Consider the following 22,414-nt stretch of genomic DNA (forward strand, 5'->3'; position numbering starts at 1 on the left):
GACTCAGTTGAAAGAACTGAGTGTGTTAAAAGCCGTATTAGGAGAAGCATAGTAGCTGTCTTCAAAGTACTTGAAAGGCTATCATGCAAAAGAAGGATTAGAATTGTCCTGTTTGGCCCCAGAGCACAGAACCAGAAATAAAAGTATTATGGAATCTGCAAAGAGGCAAATTTAAGCATGATATAAAGAAAATTTAGAACTAGTCAGTGCTGAAATGGGCTGCTTCCTTAGCCCTCAGTAAAGGCCTTTAAAGGAAAGGCTAGAAGACTACTTGCCAGGAATACTGTAGAATAAATTCTTATTTAGGTAGAAGTGATGCTAGGTGACTTATGAGGTAATCTCCAACTCTTAAAAGAGTCTATGATTCTGCTGCTTATCACATACACTTTTTATCCAGTCTCATAAGTTAAAATATAATGGTTCATGACTATTAAATAAATAAATATTGAATTTGTTCATCACTTCTCTCCTTCCTTTACTGTAGCTCTCTCCAGAATCTCCCTATCCCCAAGTATTTTGGAATTTCCTCAAAGGCTTAATGGCTGACCATGGGGTCTGGCATTCAGCTCAGTTGTCACAGGTGCCAAAATCTAAAAATATTCCTATGACCAATAATAGCTACATTGGCTACTGCAAGCAGTACTTCAGTGTTGTACCAGAAGTTTCCCCTTTTTATTCCCTTTCCTGAGAGAGAAGGAAATGAAGATGGGGATGGTAAAAGAATCAGCTTATCCAGTGACAAACCATCAGGTGATGCTTACCTGTTTACCGCTGATTCAACTCAACCCATCATCTGTCCCCAGTTTTTATGATCACTCTCTTTACACCAACTTTACTTCACCCCCCCAAATACAACTATAATCATTACATTAAGGCAACTCCTGCATAAGTGAACACGGTATATAAACCCATTGCAAATATAAAATGTTGGCTAACATCAACAATTATAACTTGCTCTACTAACTAAACATGCCAAAAACTATCAGTGAAAATATCATGCATTGACCATGGATTCAAAAGGAAATCAATGGTTCTACAAATAAAAGATGTTTTATACAGAAAAAAAATCATACACACACACACACCAACACAAACACTTGATGAACAGTTTAATTTACAAATAAAAATGTTGAAAAACTTAATAGTTGTTTTCCAAAATGTTATAATTAAAGGTATTGTAAACTCCTTTTATACAGGAGAACTGGAGACTCAAATCACCAAACATAAAATACACAGATTGCTGATTTTCAAGTAGGAAAAATGTGTAGCAATAAAACTATACTGAACAAAATTCAATCATTATTAAATAATTCAGAAGGCATTTTATGATCTTGCAGTATCTGAGGCTCAAAATTATTATGAATATTAATTATACTCTGGTAGTACATAAAATATTTTGATTATTTAAATTTTATAGTTCTTCATATTCTAAGCAAAGTGGGTTTTACCGTATGTACTAATCACAATAATATAAACAATTTGCTTTTTATTTCATCTTTTACATTTGCAAAACTTAATTATAAGGAGAGACTTGAACTACAGCCATGACATATGTCAAAGCACTGATAGAAACACACAGTAACTCCACCATCCATGATAATTTAAAAGAACATGTTTGTAGAATAAATGAATGAATTACAAAGAATGAATCAAAGGAAAGTTAAATAGTATTTTGTAAATTCTAATGTATTACATAAATGAGAGTTACTATTTGTCTCAAAGAATACAGTTCGGCTGGAGACCAGATCACTTAGCATAGTGCCTTGGACAAAGCAAAACAATCAAGTTCATCTTTTAAAAAAAAAATACAATAATCTGCATATTAATCATGGTCACAAAATATATAAATATATATCTAAATAAGGAACATAAGTCTCCATCTTCTCTGTAATACAATGACTCTAACTACATTATCATCATGCTGTTGTTTTTGTTGAGGTGTTTCAGTTCATCCGGGATTTTCATGGCAAAGAGACTGGAATGGTTTGCCATTTCCTTCTCCAGCTCATTTTATAGATGAGGAAACTGAAGCAATTAGGGTTAAGAGATTTGCCCAGAGTCATACACCTAATACATGTCTGAGGCCACATGTGAACTCAGGTCCTCCTAACTCCAGGGCCGGCAGTCCCATTGTGCCACCTACATGCCCCTCATCATGCTACAAACAAGAAAACAAAAACTCATTTTTCTTCATGTGGTTTAAATTTTACAAAATGGCTCTACTGACAATCACCCCATGAGGTAGTTGTACAAGTATTTTAATCCACATTTTATTAAATATGACAGAGAAGCAGAGGCTTGAGAGAGTAAATGAGGTCACAGCACGTTAATGTCTGAGGTAAGCTTCAAACCTTAACTACAAATTCAAGGCTCTATCTATCTCACCATTGTCACAAAAAAACTTCTTCACACTTAAGAAAAAAGTTTGGCTTTTTTAAGTAGTTTAAATACAAGGTTAATGTTCTCCACCTGTTTATATTTTTCACCCAATATACTATTAAGATTTTGTGAAATAAATGTCTCTTACCCATAGGAAAAAGCATCATTATCTCTCCATTTTGAAATTACAGAAGCTGCCAGTCCAGCCAAGATAGCAGTGCTGTCGAAGAACATATGAAAAGAATCGGAAATCAAACCTAAACTGGGAGAAAAAAACACACTCATTAATTCATAATTATAACCAAATATTTAGCACCCTAATTATCCTGAAAAATATCAATCTTGTAACAATCCATGAGGAACGTCCATTCTTAAAAAGCCAACAAAAAAACATAAAGGACACAATTTCACATATAAAAAAGGGATATTAAACTATATAATACTTTCAAACATATTTCTAAACTAATTAATAACTTAATGTTACTTGGGCATCAACCTCTTGCAATCTGGCTTTAGACACCAAAATTCTCTCTCTCTCTCCAATGACCTTCTAAATGCTAAATCCAAAAGATTTTTCTTAGTCTTCATCTTTCTAAATCTCTCTATATCTTCTGATTTGATCATTCCCTCTTCCTAGATAGATATGAGTGGTATTAAACTCAAATAGAAATGAGGGTCACCACACCATATGTAGGAATTCCTACGTCCACATGACTCAGTTTTAATATTTTCCTTATATTTCAATCTAGTTCGGCCTTCGTGCAAATATTGTGGATCACATGCCATGTGTCTGACACCACTGCTCTACACTCCCAGGATTTTGCTGACATTAAGTGTTCCTGGTTCTTCATCTAACTCATCTGACCTCATTCCTTCAGTTTCCTTTGCAGAATTTGTCATCTCTTATGTGTGGATGTAATTCAGGTTTGTCCTGGGTCTTCTTCTCTCTGTATTCCTAGATGATGTCTTAAATTTTCATAAGTTCAGTTTTATGTAGATGACTCCCATATCTCCAGATCTAGACGTCACCTTTCTTGTGAGCTCCAATTTTACATCATGCACCTACTAGGTATTTGAAGCTCAATGTGACTAAAACAGAACTCACCTCCCCCCCAAAAATCCACTCCTTTTATAGCTCCCTATTTGTGTTAAAAGCACTACTACCCTTCTAGTCACCCAGATTCAAAACCTCTATCTACGTCATGCTCCACTCTTTCTTCTCTTCATACCTTTCATATCCAATCAATTATAGTCCTGGAGACTGTACCTCCACATCTTTAGAACCTTTCCACTCGTTCTATTTATGTAGCTACTACCCTATGTCAGGGCCCTCCCCACTTCACCTGAACCACATCTCTCTCTGCCTCTAGTCTCATGCCCCTTCAATCCACCTTTCACACTGATGCCAGATAATCTTTCATCATTCCAAAAGCACACTGACAGCCACTCCCTTGCTCAAGATGCTTCCTGTTGTTCCTAGGATACAAACTCCTCTGCCTGGCATTTAAATCAGTTCACAATCTGGCTCTAACCTCTTGCCAGACTGACCTGATAAACTCTGTGTTATTCTTTATAAACTTCTGTTTCACCCAAACTGCCCTACTCACTGTTCCTTCACATGCCATTTACTCACTGTTCCTGCACATGCTGTTTACTCACTGTTCCTGCACATGCCATTCCATCTACCACCTTCATTCCTTTGTACAGGCTTTCCCTTATGCCTGGACCGCTCTCCAAAAACCCCACAATTCTTTCAAAGTACATTTCAGCTGCCACTTCTAACAAGAAGCTCTTTGTGATCCCTTGAGGGTTAGGTTCTCTCTTCTCTAAAAAAATCCTTTTTATTGATAATATGTATTTTACATACACTTAACTATAAACATGTTTTCCCCCAAGCTGAATGAATCCAAATGCTTGGCTCCTCAGTGTCAAAGCATACAACAGGAACATAATAAATACATGCTGAATCAAGGAGTTCAACACCTTACTCACACTGATGATCCCTCAAACTCTCTCACCTCTTGGATCCTCAGTCTCCTTAAACCCTACGACCTATTCCTGTATTCTACCTCAGCTACATATGAGGATGTCACCCACTGGATCTCAGTATCATCTACAAGTGTCCAACTTCCTGACATTCCTCTACAGGGCCAAATAACTCTGGCTCTCACTGTTCAACAATAGGTCCCAGGCAAAATCCCCCAGATCATTGTTTGAGCCCTGATTGGCTTAGAGTGAATGTATATAGCAATTGTTTCTGTTTTGGTCAGAAACCTGAGGGTCTTCCCCTGTCAGACTGATTTAAAAAAAAAAAAAGGTTAATAGAAGCCATTCTCTGCCTCACTTCTTACCTAGCCTTAATCACTGAATGGACATTGCTTCAGTTAAACTGAGACCTGTTAAAGACCTTAGCTTAAAAAAGGCCAAGGTCTCCTACTACATCCAGGGACATCTCCAGTAGTCCTTATCTAAATCTGGTCACTAGAGCCAGATGACTCTGGAGGAAAAAGTGAGGCTGGTGACTTTTGCACAGCACTCCCTCACTTAAATCCAATTCACTTGCATGTCATGGCATCACTTCTCTGATGTCATGGTCCTCTGAGAATGAAGGACAAACAACAATCTCCTTCACAATGCTACTAAAATGATTTTCCTTCCTTAAGTACAGATATGACCATGTTACTCTCCTATTATCTCTACAATAAACTATAAACTCCTATGTTTAGTAAAGCTCTTCATTAACTTGGACCCAACCTATCTGTCCAACCTCATTGTGCATTACTGCCCTTCCCACATTCTGTGATCTCATCAAACTGGCCTTCTCTGTGTTCTTTACACTCTACATCCATTCTCCTTTCTCTGTCCTCAGTGCTTGAACTGTACTCACTCCTCACATCCACCTCAAAAAATTCCTCTTCCTACAGAACATAGTTCACATGCCACTTTCTAAATGAAATCTTTCCTGATATCCCCCAACTGCTAGTGCCCTTCCTTCTAAAATATCTTGTAGTTAAAATACTATGCATTTCTTCCTATTCATTTTCTTTATATCGTGTTTGTATGTGTCTCATGAGCCTTACAACAGTTTTAAGCTTTAAATTTAAATAACTAATAGTTTAAAATTATTAAAAATAGTTGCTGTGTCTTCCATTAGGATGTAAGTTCCTTGAGATACAAGATCAGTTTTTCCCCCATTATATTTTTATCCCTAGTGCCTAGCCCTGGCAGGTGGTAGATGCTTAATAAATGCTTGCTGATTAAATTGAACTGAGACCATTTTCATTTTTGTATAGCAATGTTTATATTACAGTAAGGTTACCATACCAATCACTTAAGTATTTTTTTTTAGTATAAATACACAGGAACATCAACATGGAATAGGCTACCTTGGGGGTCTTGTTTTATACTCAGGAATCCACTCCTTTCCCAATCCACTGGTATTTCAACTCACTTAAAAGTATGCCTTATCACTCAGTCCACAACCTTGACCCTTCTGTAGCATCTGATACTACTGACTAGCCCCCTTTCCCCTGGAGATTCTCTCTTTTGTTTTTCCAGAGTCTGGTTTGCTGTATCATCATGCCTATCACTGATATGGTGGGAAGGAGGGAGAAAATAAGTATTTCTATAGGACCTACTTTGTGCCAGGCACTGTGCTAAGTGCTTTTTACAAATATTATCTCATTTGATCCTCACAATTTCCTCTGGTAGGTGCTGTTATTGTCCCCATTTTATAGCTGAGGAAACTGAGGCAAACAGAGGTTAAGTGACTTATTCAGGGTCATACAATTAGTAAATGTCTAAGGCTGTCTTTGAACTCAAATCTTCCTGATTCCAGGTCCAGCGTTCTATCCACTGTGCCACCTAGCTGTATCATATCCTGATAGCTTACTGACCAGATCCATTTCCAGATGAAGATAAGAAGGGCTACATTCAGAGAAGCTAACTGCCACTATGTCTTTCTTGAATATTCAGTGACTTGCAAATGCCTCATTTCATCCTAACACTGAAGCTACTCTTAAAACATTCATTTCTCCGAACTATAGGTGTATCCCAAGGCTTTGTAATGAGTTGTCTTCTCTCTAAATATTCTTTTTGGATTACCTCCTTTGCTCCCATGGGCTTAATTACCATCTCTATGCATATGACTCACAGATCTCTCTATTCAGTCCCAGATTCTCTCAAGCTCCAAACCCATACCATCAACTGCCTATTAGATATATTAAGCTGGGTCTCCCAGAGCCCATCTCAAACTCAGTTATGTTTAATATAAAACTCATTTTCTCTTCTCCCCCAATCCATTTTTCTACCAGTATTTACCAATTTCTGTCAAAGGACTACCATTCTTCTAGTCTACCAGGTTTATAACTGAGGTATTACCCTCAAGCTCTTACTCTTCCTTACTCCACATATCTAACCAGTTGTCAAATGTTGCCCTTTCTACCTTTACAACATCTCTTACAGCTAACCCCTTCTTTGTACTCAAGCGGCCACCACCTTAGTTCAGGCCCTCAGCACCTCTCTTCTAGACTATTTCAACAATCTGCTAATTGGTCTCCCTGACTCAAGTCTCTCTATACTCAAACAGGGAGAAGGGGGATGGGAATAAGCATTTATATAGCACATGTTACATGCCAAGCATCGTGCTAAGCATTTTACAAGTAGTATCTCATTTGATCCTCAGAAAAACCCTGGAAAGTGGGTGCTGTTATTGTCATCTGGTACGTATTCTGTGAAAGAAAAGAAGATGAATAATAACATTCCTCTTGGGGCTCCTAGGTGGTGCAGTGGATAGAGCTCCAGGCCTGGAGTCAGGAAGACTCATCTTGGGGAATTTAAATACAGCCTCAGACACTTATGAGCTGTGTGAGCCTGGGCAAGTCCCTTCACCTTGTTTGCCTCAGTTCCTCATCTGTAAAATGAGTTGGAAAAGGAAATGGCAAACCACTCCAACATCTTTGCCAAGAAAACTCCACATGGGATCATTAAGTGTCAGACATGACTGAACAACAATAATATTTCTCTTTCCATAAATTTTAAAATAGTGCATTAACAATAATATTACTGAAAACTTTTTCTTCCATTACCTTTCATCCCTTTGGTGAAAATGCAACAATGCTATTGTGAAGAAAAAGCAGAAAAGGAAGCAAAAGGCCTAAATGATCAATAAACTAGATACCGTAATTAGTCTCAGAATAAACTAATGTTGACTGTATCCTAATTCAATTAAATTGTCACAGAAAGAGACATACTCAGGGGAGGATAAATTAAGCACGTCTCAAGGCACATTAACTCTCAGGTCACTAGGGGGTGCTACAGCTAGGGCTCTGCAACCATAATTTATTAAATTCTCTAGAGTTTAGAAAAGAATGCATAAATTTACCTATTTGAACTCTGGAAGTAATTCTCGCTGAGAATTGGGTTGTCTCATGATGACCATCATGAATAGCACATGATAAATTTAAATCACTGAAAAATCTCACCATGCATTTTGAAAATGTATTTTATTTCACTAAGAATGAGTAAAATGTGAAGAAGATCTTTCAATAAAGACTATACAGGTCTCCATAATGACCCAGAAACCAAAACTTTCAGATTTGTTTTTCAGGTTTAAAAAGTACAAAATGATTATGTAATTGAGAAATTAGAATATCAACCTAAATCCACAAACAATTCACTAATTTTTATATCACACACAAACCCTCCCATATCCAAAATTATTTTTAAGGAAATGGGAGACAGGATCAGAGAGGGGAAGAGACTTTTAGAGGGGCATATAGATTAAAACTGGGGTGGGGGCGGTTATTAGGTAGCAGGGATGAGGTGGAGGGAGAGACGAAGAAAAATAGTAAAAATAAGATGGAGGGAAATTCACAAATAGCAATTATAACTTTGAATATGATTAGGATGTTTATAGCAGTTTATATTCCAGTTCTTTGTGGTGGCAAAGAACTGGAAATTGCAGGGAAGTCCATCAATTAGAGAATGGCTGAACAAGCTGTGGTATATGATTGTGATGGAATACTACTACGTATGCTATAAGAAATTATGAGCTCAATGATTTTAGGAAAAACAAGGAAAGCCTTGCACGAAATAATGAAGAGCAAAATGAGCAGAACCAAGATAACATTGTATATAGTAATAGCAATATTATTTTAAGAATGAGTGAATAAGTCATTTTGACTATTATAAATGTGTAAATTAAAAATAAAGGATATATGAAGAAAGATGATATCTGCATCTGGAAAAAATTGATAAATAGAAGTATGCAGAGAATAAGTTTACATATATTTACCTATTTATGTCATTTCTATTTAGCCATTTCTAGGAGGCTTTTGATTAAGTCCAAAAGGAGGGAAGAAAAAAAGATAACTTTATTATATATTTAAAAGGAATAACAAGTTGTACATAATAGATTTGTGGTTTAGTATACTATTATAGAAATGCTTGTTTTGTTCCATAAATTTAAAATAAAAAAAATTAAATTAGAAAAAAAAAGATGTTATTCAAAATCAATTAAATCTAGCTTGAAGTCCATACTCTACTCCTCTAACAGGACCTGAAGTTTCAATTCTATAAATCTTGACCACATTAATCAATGAAATAACCATTATTCAATAACAAAGAGAAAAGAAGTATATGAAGAAAGAAGTGTTTACTTTCCATCATACACATACCCTTACATGGGTAGCTATGTTATGTGGAAAGATTTCGTTTGTGTGTGTGGATTAGGTGATTTTTTTAATGGTTAGGATAAATTATGTCTCAAGAAAAAAAAAGTGCTAAATCAGGATAATTCTAGAGTAACAAATTGAAGAAAAGGCTAAACAAGTAATTTTATATTTATAATATATTGTCATGAAGTGTCATTCAGAAGCAGGTCTCCTCTAGGCTTATTTCAGGTCTCTTTATTGCCATATTACATACATGATCCCGGTAAAGGTGGCTATTTTTGGATGAAATCCATATTTCAAAACTAAGCAAGTTGAGTTGATAAAATAATAACGTAACCAAACAATTTATTTTTAGAATTGCTTGGTTTTTTTTTTAAACATATAGCACATGAAAAATAATACTGCAATAGACACTTAGATTATTCTATCCCCCCTATAATGGTACATGCTACTGCACTTTTGTTATTCCTGGAGAAGTGTCTTCAATAATAGTTTCATCTAACACAGTTTTCAAAGAATGAGTGATAGATACTGATGTAAGGTAAAGCAAAGATTAATTATTAATTTACCAAATTACTGATAGTGGTTACAGAAAACATGACTGGATGTCTCACAGACATCTTAAACTCACTATGTCCAAAACTGATACTGTCGAGAGTACCAGCATCTTCCTGGTCACCAGGCTTGGAACCCTTTTAAGGATTCATTCTCTCTCATTTCTGATATTCAGTCAGTGGTCAAGTCCTATCAGTTCTTCTTTTGCAACATCTCTCCTAGAGATTCTTTTCTCTATTCTGACAGTGCTACCACCCTGGTACAGGCCATTATCACCTCATGCCTGGAATACTGCAAACATCTACTGGTTAGTCTCCTTGCCTCAAGCCTCTATGCACTCCAGACCATCCTCCATTCAGCTCAAAATGATTTTTCTAAAGTTAAGGTCTGACCCCATCATATCTCCCCACCCCCACCCACATTCAATAAACTCTAATGGCTCCTTATTTATTACCTCCAGTATCAAAAATAAAATCCTCCATTTGGCTTATAAAGTTCTTCATAATCTGTCCCCTTTATAGTCTTCCTACACCTTATTACTGTCTCTATCATCTCTCTCCCATACTAAATTAATCCAGTGACACCAGCCTCCTTGCTGATGACAATCCATCTCCTCACCAGGCATTTTCACTGGCTGTCCCCCATGCCTTGAACTCTCTTCTTCCTCATCTCTGCCTCCTGGCTTCCCTGGACTTATTCAAGTCTCAGCTAAAGTCCTACCTTCTGCAAGAATCCTTTCCCAGTTCTCCCTAATCTTCGCGCTTTTCCTCTGATACTGCCCCCAATTTATCCTGCACATATCATGTTTGCACACAGTTGTTTGGATATTGCCTCTCCCACTGAGACTGAGAGTTTTGTTAGAGGAGAGGTTGGTTTTTGCATTTCTTTGTCTTCCCTGTGCTTAGCACAGTGACTGGCACATAACAGGTACTTAATAAATGTTTAATGATTCACCTCAAGTCATAATTTCTCACTTCTCTAAATTCCTAGAACCATCATACTACAGAATCCAAATTTATTAAGAACCAGCTAAATACAAGGTTACTAAATTCTAGGAGTTAGGAGAAACAATGAATGACATAGTCCTTACTGTTAAGGAGCTTATAAAAAAAGAAATAGGAAGATATAAGATGCACACAACTAATAATTTCTTCACAATTAGGGATAAGCAAAAATGGGAGTGGGCTGCCTTGGAAAGTAATAAGCTGTCCCTCCAAGCAGGTCTTTAAGTAGAGCCTAGATAATGACTCACTGAAGATGTCACAGAAGGAAATCAGGTATGGCTTAGCCTTCCAATTCTTAGATTCAAAGACTACCTTTAATAACAGCCATTTCCTTAAGAGGCTATTTCCACATAAAATTTGGAGGGGCTTGGATAAAATTATATTCTTCAGGATAATTAACAGTAACTTCAAAATAATATGTAACAAAGGAGAGATGGGACCCAGGCAGCAGAGATCTGAAGTATTCCGATTTACATAAATCAACACATGGAACATAGTAGATGGCACCTAATCTGATTTTCATTAATACTCAAATCAGTAGCCACCAAAACCCCACTGCATCAAATGTCAACCGAGACAAGCAAATTCCTTCATTCCCCTTCTTAAATTTTTAGTATGCATCTCCTCCCTAGTTCTTTACACAACTTAAGAGTTGTTCATCAGTTTTCCATGAGTTCTCCTCATTTTGACATCACAAGGAGGGGATGGTGGAGTTTTGGGTCTAACACTTTTAAAAGACTACAGAAATCCTTGAAATAAAGTGACCAGACATCCTGGTGTGCCTGGGACAGGCCAAATTTTTGGCAACTTGTGCCTTAGGAATATATCTAGAAAATCCCAAAACCAAAAGTCTCCACATTCCCTATTGCAAAGAGCTAGGATCCCTACAACCTGGAAGGTACCTCTTCCTAAATCAGCTCTGTCATCCTAGGAACAGGTCCAAAGTTCCAAGATAAATGTCCAAAGAATATGAAAGGCACCATGAATCTGAAGGTATTGAAAATTAACTGGATCGATCCTTTAACAAGATAATTCATTCACAATGTAATCTGAACTATTGGACCAGACACTGGCCCTTTTAATTTCTTTCCTTATAAACCACAATAAACCAAGTGGCCTACTTTATACTGTCACTGAAAAACCAAACTTCTACCCCCAGATCAGCAACATGGGTTTTTGTTGTTCAGGTATAAACTCTTCATGATCCTATTTGGGGTTGTTTGGCAAAGAGATTGAAATGGTTTGTCATTTCCTTCTACAACTCATTTTACAGATGAGGAAACTGAAGCAAAGAGGTGAAGTGACTTGCCCAGGGTCACAGAGCTAGTAAGTAACAGATCACTGAGATCTGAATTCATGAAGATGAGTCTTCCTGACTCCAGGCCCAGTACCAATGAACCACCTAACAGCCTCTTGCAATATGGTACACATAGGATTTTGGAAAATGTCTCCAATATCATTAAGAATCTTTTATACTACATGCATGTGCAGTTATACTAAAAAATGAACGTGACAGTATTTACCCTTTTATCCAGGGCAGCTTTAAGCATTCCTTTTGTACCACACTCCTTGTCTCTTCAATTTGTTACAACTTATAAATATAGTATCCAAAAAATGTTTTGTGTAAAGATACAAAAACAAAATAACTTCCCATATGTTGTAGCAATATGAGTACATTTAAACAAAGTCTGGATTTGGCATGGCAATACCAATGTTCTTTGAAGTGTGATTCTACCTGAAAATCCAATCATTTATTATACTGTCAGATATCATGTCTGTATCAGATATTTTACTTAACTGTTTTTCTTTGTCAGAAAGGAGGGTAGGGAATGACTGTGATGTATAAATATAAGAATTAGGGAAGGTAAGATGAAGAGAGGAAAGGAAGAAGAGAAGGAAGAAGTAGAGAAGACTGGAAGAAAGAAGAAAGAAGGAAAGGAAGAAGGAAGGGAAGAAAGATCCAATCATTCAGCCTAAACAAAATAGCATTGCATTCTTCCTACCTTGTGATACATGAGTTTCACTTATCAGTATGATATCCTAGTTTGGAAATTATTCAAACATGGCTGATCAAACTTGAGAATCACCCTCTCCTGGTTTCCTACTTAAAACCATATTTCAAACCCCTTCACGTGAAGAAGACTGACTTGATGTCTTACCATCCCTAAAGTTATATATCACTGATGCTGTATCATCATTTAAACTATGTTAGTATAGTTATGGTGTGGATATTGGATAAATTTCCTTCTGAAACAGAATGTTATATACATTATCATCATTACTATTCAATACTGTGCTAGAAATGCTAGGCTATAGCAATAACACAAGAAAAAGAAATTGAAGGAATGAGTATAAGCTAAGAGCAAACAAAATTATCACTTTTTGCAGATAAAGTTGCTTACTTAGAAAATCCTATAGATTCATTTAAAAAACTAAATAATCAACTTCAGCAACATTGCAGGATTTAAAATAAACTCACACAAACCATCAGCATTTCTGTATATTACTAATAAAATCTAGCACGAAGAGAAAAGAGAAATTCCATTTAAAATATAACTACAGACAATATAAAATACTTGCAGTCTATCTGCCAAGATACACATAGGAACTATACGAACACAATTATAAAACACTCGTCACACAAATAAAGATATCTAAATAATAGGAGAAATGCAAATTGCTCATGGATAGACTGACCCAGTATAATAAATATAACAATTTAGTACATAAATTAATTTACTTATTCAGTGCCATACCAATCAAACTACCAAAGGATTGTTTTATAGAGCCAGAAAAAATAATACTAAAATTAATCTGGAGAACCAAGAGCTCAACAATATCAAGGGAAACAATAAAAAATAAAGTGGTAGGGGCAGCTAGGTGACACAGTGAATAGAGCACCAGTTCTAGAGTCAGGAGGACCTGAGTTCAAATCTGGCCTCAGACACTTAACACTTACTAACTGTATGACCTTGAGCAAGTCACTTACCAATTGATCTGCCTTCCCCCTTCCAAAAAGAAAAAAAAAAGTGGGAAGGAAGGAAGGAAGGCTACCAGTATCATATCTGGAGCTATACTACAAAGCTGTAAACAACAACACATTGGGGCAGCTAGGTGGTGTAGTGAGTAAAGTGCTGGCCCGGAGTCAGGAGGACCGGAGTTCGGTTCCAGCCTCAGACACAATACCCACACACAAAAAAAGACTAGCTGTGTAACCTTGGGCAAGTTACTTAACCCCCAATTTCCCTCCAAAAAACAAAAAAAACAAAAAACCAAAAAAACAACAACACAATTTAGTACTAGGTTAGATACAGAAGGGATAACCACTGTAACAGATGAGGTATACAACAGAGAACCAAATGAGCATAGTAGTTTAGTATTTGATAAATCCAAAGATGCCACTTATTAGGGCAAGAACACTCTATTCAATAAAAACTGCTGAAAAAACTGGAAAGTAGTCTGGCAGAAACCAGATACAGAACATCTCATAATGTATATCAAGACAAGCTCCAGATGGACACATGATTTAGACATGAAGGGTAAAATAAGAAAAGCAGAGCACAAGAAAGAAATTACCTGTCAGATATGTAAACAGGGGAAGAATTCATAACCAAAAAAGAGACAAAGGTTCAGAGCAGGTAAAATGGACAGATTTGATTACATAAAATTAAAATGTTTTTGCACAAAACAAAATCAGTGTGGCTAAAATGAGAAGAAAAGCAGGAAATTCAGGGAAATCTTTGCAGCAAGTTTCTCTGACCAGGTTTCCTTTCTAAGATACATAGTGAACTGAGTCAAATTTATAAGAATAAGAACCATTTCCCAATTGATGAGTGGTCAAAAGATATGAACGGGCAGTTTTAGAGGAAAAAATCCAGGGATCAATAGTCATATAAATGCTCTAAATCACTAATAATTAGAAAAATGCACATTAAAACACCACACCTATGAGACTGGCAAAGTTAACAAAAAAGGAAAATGATGGAAGGGATGTGGGAAAACAGAAACATTAATATATGGTTGGTGAAACTATGAACTGGTCCAGTCATTCTGGTAAGAAATTTGGAAATATGCCTCCTAAAAATGATTCAACTGTGCATATCCTTTGCCCAGAAATATTGCTACTAGATCTATATACCAAAAAGATCCAAGAAAGAGGAAAAGAACCCATGAGTTGTTTGTTTTTAAAACTTTCTATCAACTCTTTTTGTGGTGACAAAGTTGGAATTTAAGAGTTGGAGATTAAGGGATTACCCATCAATTGGGATATAGTTGAACAAGTTATTTGATACCAGAATTTGATAAAATATATTTTGCTGTAAGAAATCATGAAGGGGATGGTTTCAGAAAAACCTCAGAAGACTTGTATGAACTGATGCAAAATGAAGTAAGCAAAAAAACTTAGGATATAGATAAGTGACAACATGCCTAAGTAAATTTTCATTTGAAAATGTTTGGCTAACAATTATAAAACTTATAAAAATGTAGAGTGGTGTAAAGATGTAACTCATACATTAAGGCAACCATTAAGTATCTGCTTCATGTCTGAAATCTCAGAATGTGGTTTTAATTTAAGAGTAAAGGATAAATGAAATGTAACTACTTAGGAAACATGAGAAAATTAATAATAGTCAAATTCTATCCTATGTTAGTGAAACTGTACTTTTTAAGGTACAAACTCTTGGGACTATAATTTACTATTGTTTTCAGTTTTGATTACAGGAATGGTTGTCTGAATTATCTTGAAGCCAAAAGTACAAAGAGGCATGTATTGCAGTCTGAGAACTGCTACAAGTGGATGTCTGTCCCTGAGAAAAGTTGAAGGGACTTCCTTAGCATGGCCTGAGGCTGGAGCCTCTGGACTGACTTTCCTCATTGTGCTATTTCCCTTCTGAAGAGGAAAAGTCCACATCTAGTTAATCCTGAGCCTGCCTTTTGATAACCTGTGACTACAAGACTGGCTATCAGATATGACTTGTATCTGAAATCAAATAGAGATAAAGGAATTTTCCCCCTATTACAATATATGTCAGATCAGTCTATGCCCTTGAGGGGACAAATCTTGACACTGTTATAACTATATATCCCTTCTTTTCCTTTCATATTAAATTTCTATAATCAGGGCGGCTGAGCAGCAGAAATTTTGTAGTACAATACTAAATAGATCGATACTGGAACATCTCAGAGTTACTATAATAATATGCAAGTATGAAAAAATCTTACAATTTTAATCTGTATCTGTGTTCAAATTGTAATACAGGGATGACATCCTCCTAAAAGGAATTAGACAAAGTAATAAGACAAAGCTATAATATAAAAGTTTTCTAACTAAATGAAATAGTAAATTTTGAGAAAGGAATAGGATTAGACTGTTTTCTCAAAGAACTATATACACATGTATATGATTGACTTCCAAATATGTCTAGTAGGGAAATTCATAGTAATAACTTCTCAAAAGTGGATTAAAGATTTTACATCTAAAATCGCATTGAAAATTGTAAAGGAAGTGAAATTATTGTCTCATTTTTAAAGTATCTGATAATTTTAAAAGAAGAACATTTTACAGCATTTTTTAAAAAAGATTTTTATATCAGGCACAAAGTTTAGGCAAAGATCAAAACAGTAAGTAGGGGGCGGCTAGGCGGCACAGTGAATAGAGCACCAGCCCTGGGAGTCAGGAGGACCTGGGTTCAGATCCAGCCTCAGACACTTAACACAAAAATTAGCCGTGTGACCTTGGGTAAGTCACTTAACCCCAATTGCCCTCCAAAAAGCAAAAAAATCAAAAAATTAAAAAAAACAGTAAGTAGTCTATAAAAACTGAAATTCTCTAAAGTCTCAGGTGAATTACGGGTTCCCAATTTGATGTTCTCATAACTGCTGTTAATAGGATTAGCTCCATAAGGCTTGTACTGGTTTTCACCATATGAACTACTTATTGGAAAATAAGATTTAAGAAATTACACTACACTGCATTAAGTCGTGTTAGTAGCAGATTTTAGCAGAATTACCTAGGAATCTCTAGAAGTGATTTAGAACTGGAGAAGCTGAACCCCCTTCAGAGCTGCCAATGACCAAGAGAAGATATTTCATGGGACATCTAAGACTCAAGACAAAATGTGATTAGGTCATTGGGAGTGGGTTACTAGGATAATAACTTGGTAATAAATAACTTGGTAATAAAGTAAGCCCTCTAAATACTTTGATATGTAACTAGAATTACATAATTTTAATTATGAATATATGACACACCTTATAAATTTGGCTTAAAGGTAAGTGACCCATCATGGGGGAAGTTGGCCGGTCCCTCTCCCATGAATCAAAAGAGGGAACTGTGGGAATTGGACGAACCATACTGACTCTATCTTGTGATTCAATTCTGGGGCTAGCTCAGGTATCTTCCTATTCAATTATTGGTCTAGTCCAATTTCTGTCTTGTGAAAAAATTTTATTCAACTGCAAGAATAGTGAGAAAAGTTTATTGCATTGTTTGAACCTAATCCTGTATGGCTGGGAAGCTGGATCACCTTTACCTGTTGCTTAAAGAGCCTTAACTACGGACCTAGATTATGCTGACCAGGAAAGCAGTCAGATGGAAAGACTGATGTAATGAGTTCTCTCACAATTACAAATCTCAAGCAACCAATGTCTTATCTGAAAACTGGTCCCCTACTGGTCAATCAGTTATTGTTTGTGTCCATGTTCTTTTGACTGAGTACAGAAAGGCTTGTAGGATCTTACAATTCTTTTTCTAATTCCAAGGAACTATACCTGTTTGCTCTCCCCCTGCCAACCTAGAAAGTCCCCAAACTTTCCTCCAATTAGAAATCAGATTACCTAATTTTGTACCTTTTACCTGTTTTCTTTTAATTTGTCTTATTTGATTGATTTCAATACATAAAAATTTGTCTCGCTCTACATTCAGGGTCTTTGGACTGACCAGAGAGTCTACTGACCCATTTATTGTGCCTATTTTGCTAACAAATAGTATAGTTCGGATTGTTTCCTCAGTTACTATTAATTATCCACCATATATATATATTTGTAGCAGGTTTTGTTTTTCTTGACTTCTCAATGGGTAAGGAAGGGGAAAGTGGGAAAGAGAACCTTAGGAACTGAAAGTAAAATAAAATTTAATTTAAAATATTTTTTTAAAGAAAGAAATAATGTTACAAATGACAATGCAAAAAGAATTAATGTTCTTTACTTTCCGATCCAAATCATATTTCAATAAATCACGACAAATAGAACAGGCTTATTTTAAATATTATAGAAATAGCTTTATTGTTTAATGATTTTTTTCCTTTAAAACCACTGTTTTATAAAGTGCATTAAAACATCTGTAAAGGGAATGCACTCTATAAACATTTAATTATGGAAAGTTCTGGGAAGGAAATCAGAAATCTAGATAGACAGGATTTTCAAAATTTGAACTCAGCATGTAGGAAAACTATATAAAAAGTTTACTGGGGTATTTAAAATTTATAAGTAATTAACTGAATAGAATATTATTATTTGTTAAGTTTATTACCCAAGTATATAATCTCAGAGTCATCCTTAACTCTTCCCTCTCCCTCAGCTCCCTATATCTACTCAGTTGCCAATTCTTGTCTAATATACCTCCATAACATCTCTGCTATTGGTTCCCTTCTTTTGATTCATGTAAACCATCATGCTAATTCAGATTCTCATCCCCTCTCACCCAAACTACTGTAATAACTTCCTAACTGATCTCCCTACTTTTAATCATTTCCCCTGGCTAATCTATACTCCAAAGCGCTACAAAATAATCTTCCTTGTCTTATTCAAAAACCTTCAGTGGTTCTACCTTTGCTGCTTACACAGGAAAAAATTCAAACTTCTTGGCCTAGGATTTAAGGTCAAACACAACTAGCTTCCACCTACCTTTGCAAACTTTTATAAAGTAAAACAGCTCACCTTTAGAAAATTATATTAGGTCCACAATGTCTAAGGGAGTCATGTCTTTTAGTCAGACAATTAATCAACATGCATTTATTAAAGCATTCACTATGCTCCAGGTACTGTGCTGAATACTGGGGGTACAAAGAAAGGTTAAAAAACAATCCTCTGCCACCAGGAATTAACTTTACATTAGAAGAGATAACATGTAAATAACTAAGAATATAATATATACATATTATATATATATAATATATATAGATAGGAATATCAGAGGAGAAAGTATTAGCAGCTCACAAGCCCAGGAGAGTCTCCAGTAGAAGCTGGATTTTGAAATGAATCTTTAAGAAAACCAGGGAAATGAGGCAGAGGTAAAGAAAAAGAACATTCCAAGCATGGGAGAAAACTAGTGATAAGATATGGTGATGAGAGATGGAGTATCATATTTTAAGGAAGTCATTAGACCAGTATATCTAACAAGTGAATGGAGGGAAGTTATGTGTAATAAAATAAGCAGTCGGATTATAAAGCGCTTTAAATGCCAAAGAAAGGACTTTATATTTGATCCTGGTAATAACAGGGCACCACTGGAATTTAGTGAGTGTGGAAGATGGCATGGTCAAAACTACACTAAGAAAATCACCTGGGCAGCTGAATGGTAGATAAAGCGGCATAGGGAGAAATTTGAGGCAGAGAAACTAATTAAAGGCTATTGGAATAGCCCAGGCAAGAAGTGACGAGGTCTTGAACTAGGATCAAGGCTGAGTCTTAATGTACTTAAATTTAAATAAATTTTGCATCACTGAAAGTATTACTCATTATTTTCTACCAATGAATATGTAAATATTACACAGCAATGAAACTACATCAATACCCAGATTTCCTTACTGAATTAGACAATTTAAAAAAAATCTTTTGGGGCGGCTAGGTGGCGCAGTGAGTAAAAGTGCTGGCCCTGGAGTCAGGAGGACCCTAGTTCAGTTCCAGCCTCAGACGCTTAACACCCACACACACACAAAAAACTAGCCATATAACCTTGGGCAAGTTACTTAACCCTAATTGCCCTCCAAAAGGCCAAAAAAAAAAATCTTTTTAGGCCAAAATGTTAAAGGAGAAAGTGATCATATCCATATTAACCTCACCCTTTCTCTACTACTGTGTGTATGTGTGTGTCTATGTGCATGTCTGTGTAAATAGTTTAGAAGTTAGGTGAGCTTTTCTAATAGGAGTAGTTAGAATGTTTGAGGGGAAGGGAGGTAAAGAGTTATCACTGTTTGATCATACTGCAAAAAACAAATTGTAAAAAGTTCAGCCACAGGTCTCCTCTTATCTCTTTTCTCCATCTCTATTCCAAAATATCACACAATTAAGTTGTTGGTTTTTTTCACCCTCTCTTATAGCTTGACTATGGACAAAAATCAGAGAAAGATGTTGACATGTGCTGCTATCAGAGAAAATCAGCACTGCTTCTATGGGCCTTCATTATGACAACAAAATATTAAGTTTATGAGGTTACAAAGCTTTGTATCCATCTTTGTGCTCTGACCAAACTCTTGAGCTCCTCTCCTGATTGGGGAGAGCTCTCTAGAACAAATCAGTCCAGAGCTACCATGCTGCTGCTCTCTGAACACCTTCATGCCATGCCATTCCCAATCACCTCCCCATTTTCCACCACTAACCCAGGGGAACAGAAATCAAATCAACACTGCCATTCCAGAAAAGGACGTGTCATTCAAATGTTCTGTGGCTCTACAACCATGTGATTTCAAAGGCAAAAACATCCCTCCTTGGTCCTCCCTATCTCTTCTCTGTTAAAATATGAACTCCTCAAGGGCAGAGGCTTTCTTTTTCCTGTTTTCATCCCCACTGTTTATCACTGTGTCTGGAAAATTCTAAGTATTTAATAAATGTTTTTCTTTCATTTATTATTTCAATGAAATATTCAAAACAACCCTATAAAGCCAGGATTAAAAATCCCATTTCATAGACAAAGAAAGTAAGGTTCAGGTTAAATGACTTGTACAAAGTAATACAATTGGTGTCAGAAATGAAATTAAAATCACAGAATTTCAGAGTTGACTACAATAACACTGGCCTCCTTGCTGCTCCACAAACAAGAGACTCCTCTCTCAGCTCTGACATTGTTTCTGGGTGTCTCCCATGCCTACAATGTTCTCTTTCCTCATCTCTGCCTACTAACCTCACTGGCATCCTTTAAGTCCCAACTAAAATCCCATCTTCTAAAGGAAGCCTTTTCCAACGCCTCTTAGTTCTAGTGGCTTTCCTCTCGGCATCTCTTCCTACATATCCTGTACAGAGCTAATTTGTATTTCTTTACTTGTTGGTTGTTTCCCTCATTAGATAGTGAGCTCCCTGAGGATAGAGCCTGTCATTTGCCTCACTTTACATTCCCAGTGCTTAGCACAGTGCCTGGCACATAACAGAAGCTTCATCAATGTTTACTGATTGGTTCACTGCTTGATTAACTCATATCTTTAACTCCTATCTTATTCCCCCAACATAACCAATAAGTTAACACCCTGCCTCTGCTGGAAGACCTCCAGCGGGGGTGAGAGAGGGAAGAAGGGGGACATATCACTTCCTGAGGTACCTCATTACACGGCTATAATTGTTACTAAACTGTTATTTACATCAAGCCTAAATCGGCCTCTTTGAAACTTTTGCTCTTAATTCTGTTCTCTGAAATCAAATTGAACAAAATTTAATCCCTCTAATATGTGACAGTTCCTCAAAACTCTAAGACAGCAATAATATTCCCCTTGACCATTCTACTTCCTAGGCTAAACATTCCCAGTTTCTTCAACAAATCCTCCTATAGCATGCACTTCAGGCCCTTCAACAGCCAAGGCTTGTTTTCACTCAAAATCTAATATTTTTTCCATTACACAAAACTGTTGCTATGTGGAGTTTTGTGTTTCTGTAACAGTAGTAACAGCTCACATCTATACAGTACTTCAAAGTTTGAAAATTCTTTCCACACTATACTCTGTGAGGTAGCCAGTCCAAGTAGTTTTTTTGGATTTGTTTGTTCTCCTGAGTTGCAACTTTATTGGCATAAGTGGCTACCATTAAGGAAAATGCCTTTGTTCTACCCTAAAGCAGACTGGCAGGTGCTCAGCAACTGGAATCTGGGAGAATTGCCTGGGGACAACGAGCCTTTAAAAGACTAGCCCCAGCATCACACAGCCAAGCGAGAATCACAGGTGAGACTTTAAAGTCTTCTGGCCTCTGAAATTGGCTCTTATCCATGCTACAAGAACTATAGTACAAGTATTATTATCCCTAATTTTCAGATAAGGAAACTGAGGATCAGAGAGATTAAATCATTTGCCTGGGGGAGACTCACACAATTAAGAAGTATCAGTGACAAGGATTCAAACCCTGGTGTCTAGATTCCAATTCCTTTCTATCCACTATATTCTAGAATTTTATAAAGGCAGCAGAATAAAGCCAAAATGCATGCTATAAGAAAACCATACCATAACAATGAGGTCTTCATGCTGCATAACCATAACTTATCAGACTATCTAGGAAACACCGGTTATACTGTAATAGGATTTAAAAGCGGAAGGGCCCTTAGACGTCTAGTCCAATTCCATTTATAGCTGAAGGAACTGAGAGCAGAGAGGCCAAGTTCCTTTGCCTAGGATCACACAGGTAATAGTAGTGAAGGTAGGATCCAAACTCAAGTCCCCTGTAAATCCAATGCTCTTTCCACTATACCACCCCACAGCAATAAATCATTAAGCAATACAATATAACCAAGAGAAGCATCCTAGGTACTATAAGAATCTCCTGCAAGACCACAAAACGATTCTGCCCTCAAAGAGCTTGGGGGGAGGGGAGATAAGGGGGCAGAAG

General features: G+C 36.4%; 1 protein-coding gene across 2 annotated transcripts in view; it reads right to left on the reverse strand.

The window, feature by feature from the left end:
* Positions 1-22,414, reverse strand: part of SLC30A7 (solute carrier family 30 member 7) — an 85,852-nt gene that overhangs the window by 60,423 nt on the left and 3,015 nt on the right. The window contains exon 3 of one of the 2 annotated variants that reach the window (XM_069090518.1): positions 2,528-2,641. In XM_069090518.1, coding sequence (XP_068946619.1) covers positions 2,528-2,641 — 114 coding nt within the window. The remainder of the gene's footprint in view (positions 1-2,527; positions 2,642-22,414) is intronic. The other variant, XM_069090520.1, reaches the window with a different exon arrangement.

This window comes from Petaurus breviceps, unplaced genomic scaffold (genome assembly GCF_028583685.1).
Source record: "Petaurus breviceps papuanus isolate PSGF00001 unplaced genomic scaffold, PetGlider_PUasm1.0 186, whole genome shotgun sequence".
Lineage (NCBI taxonomy): Eukaryota > Metazoa > Chordata > Mammalia > Diprotodontia > Petauridae > Petaurus > Petaurus breviceps.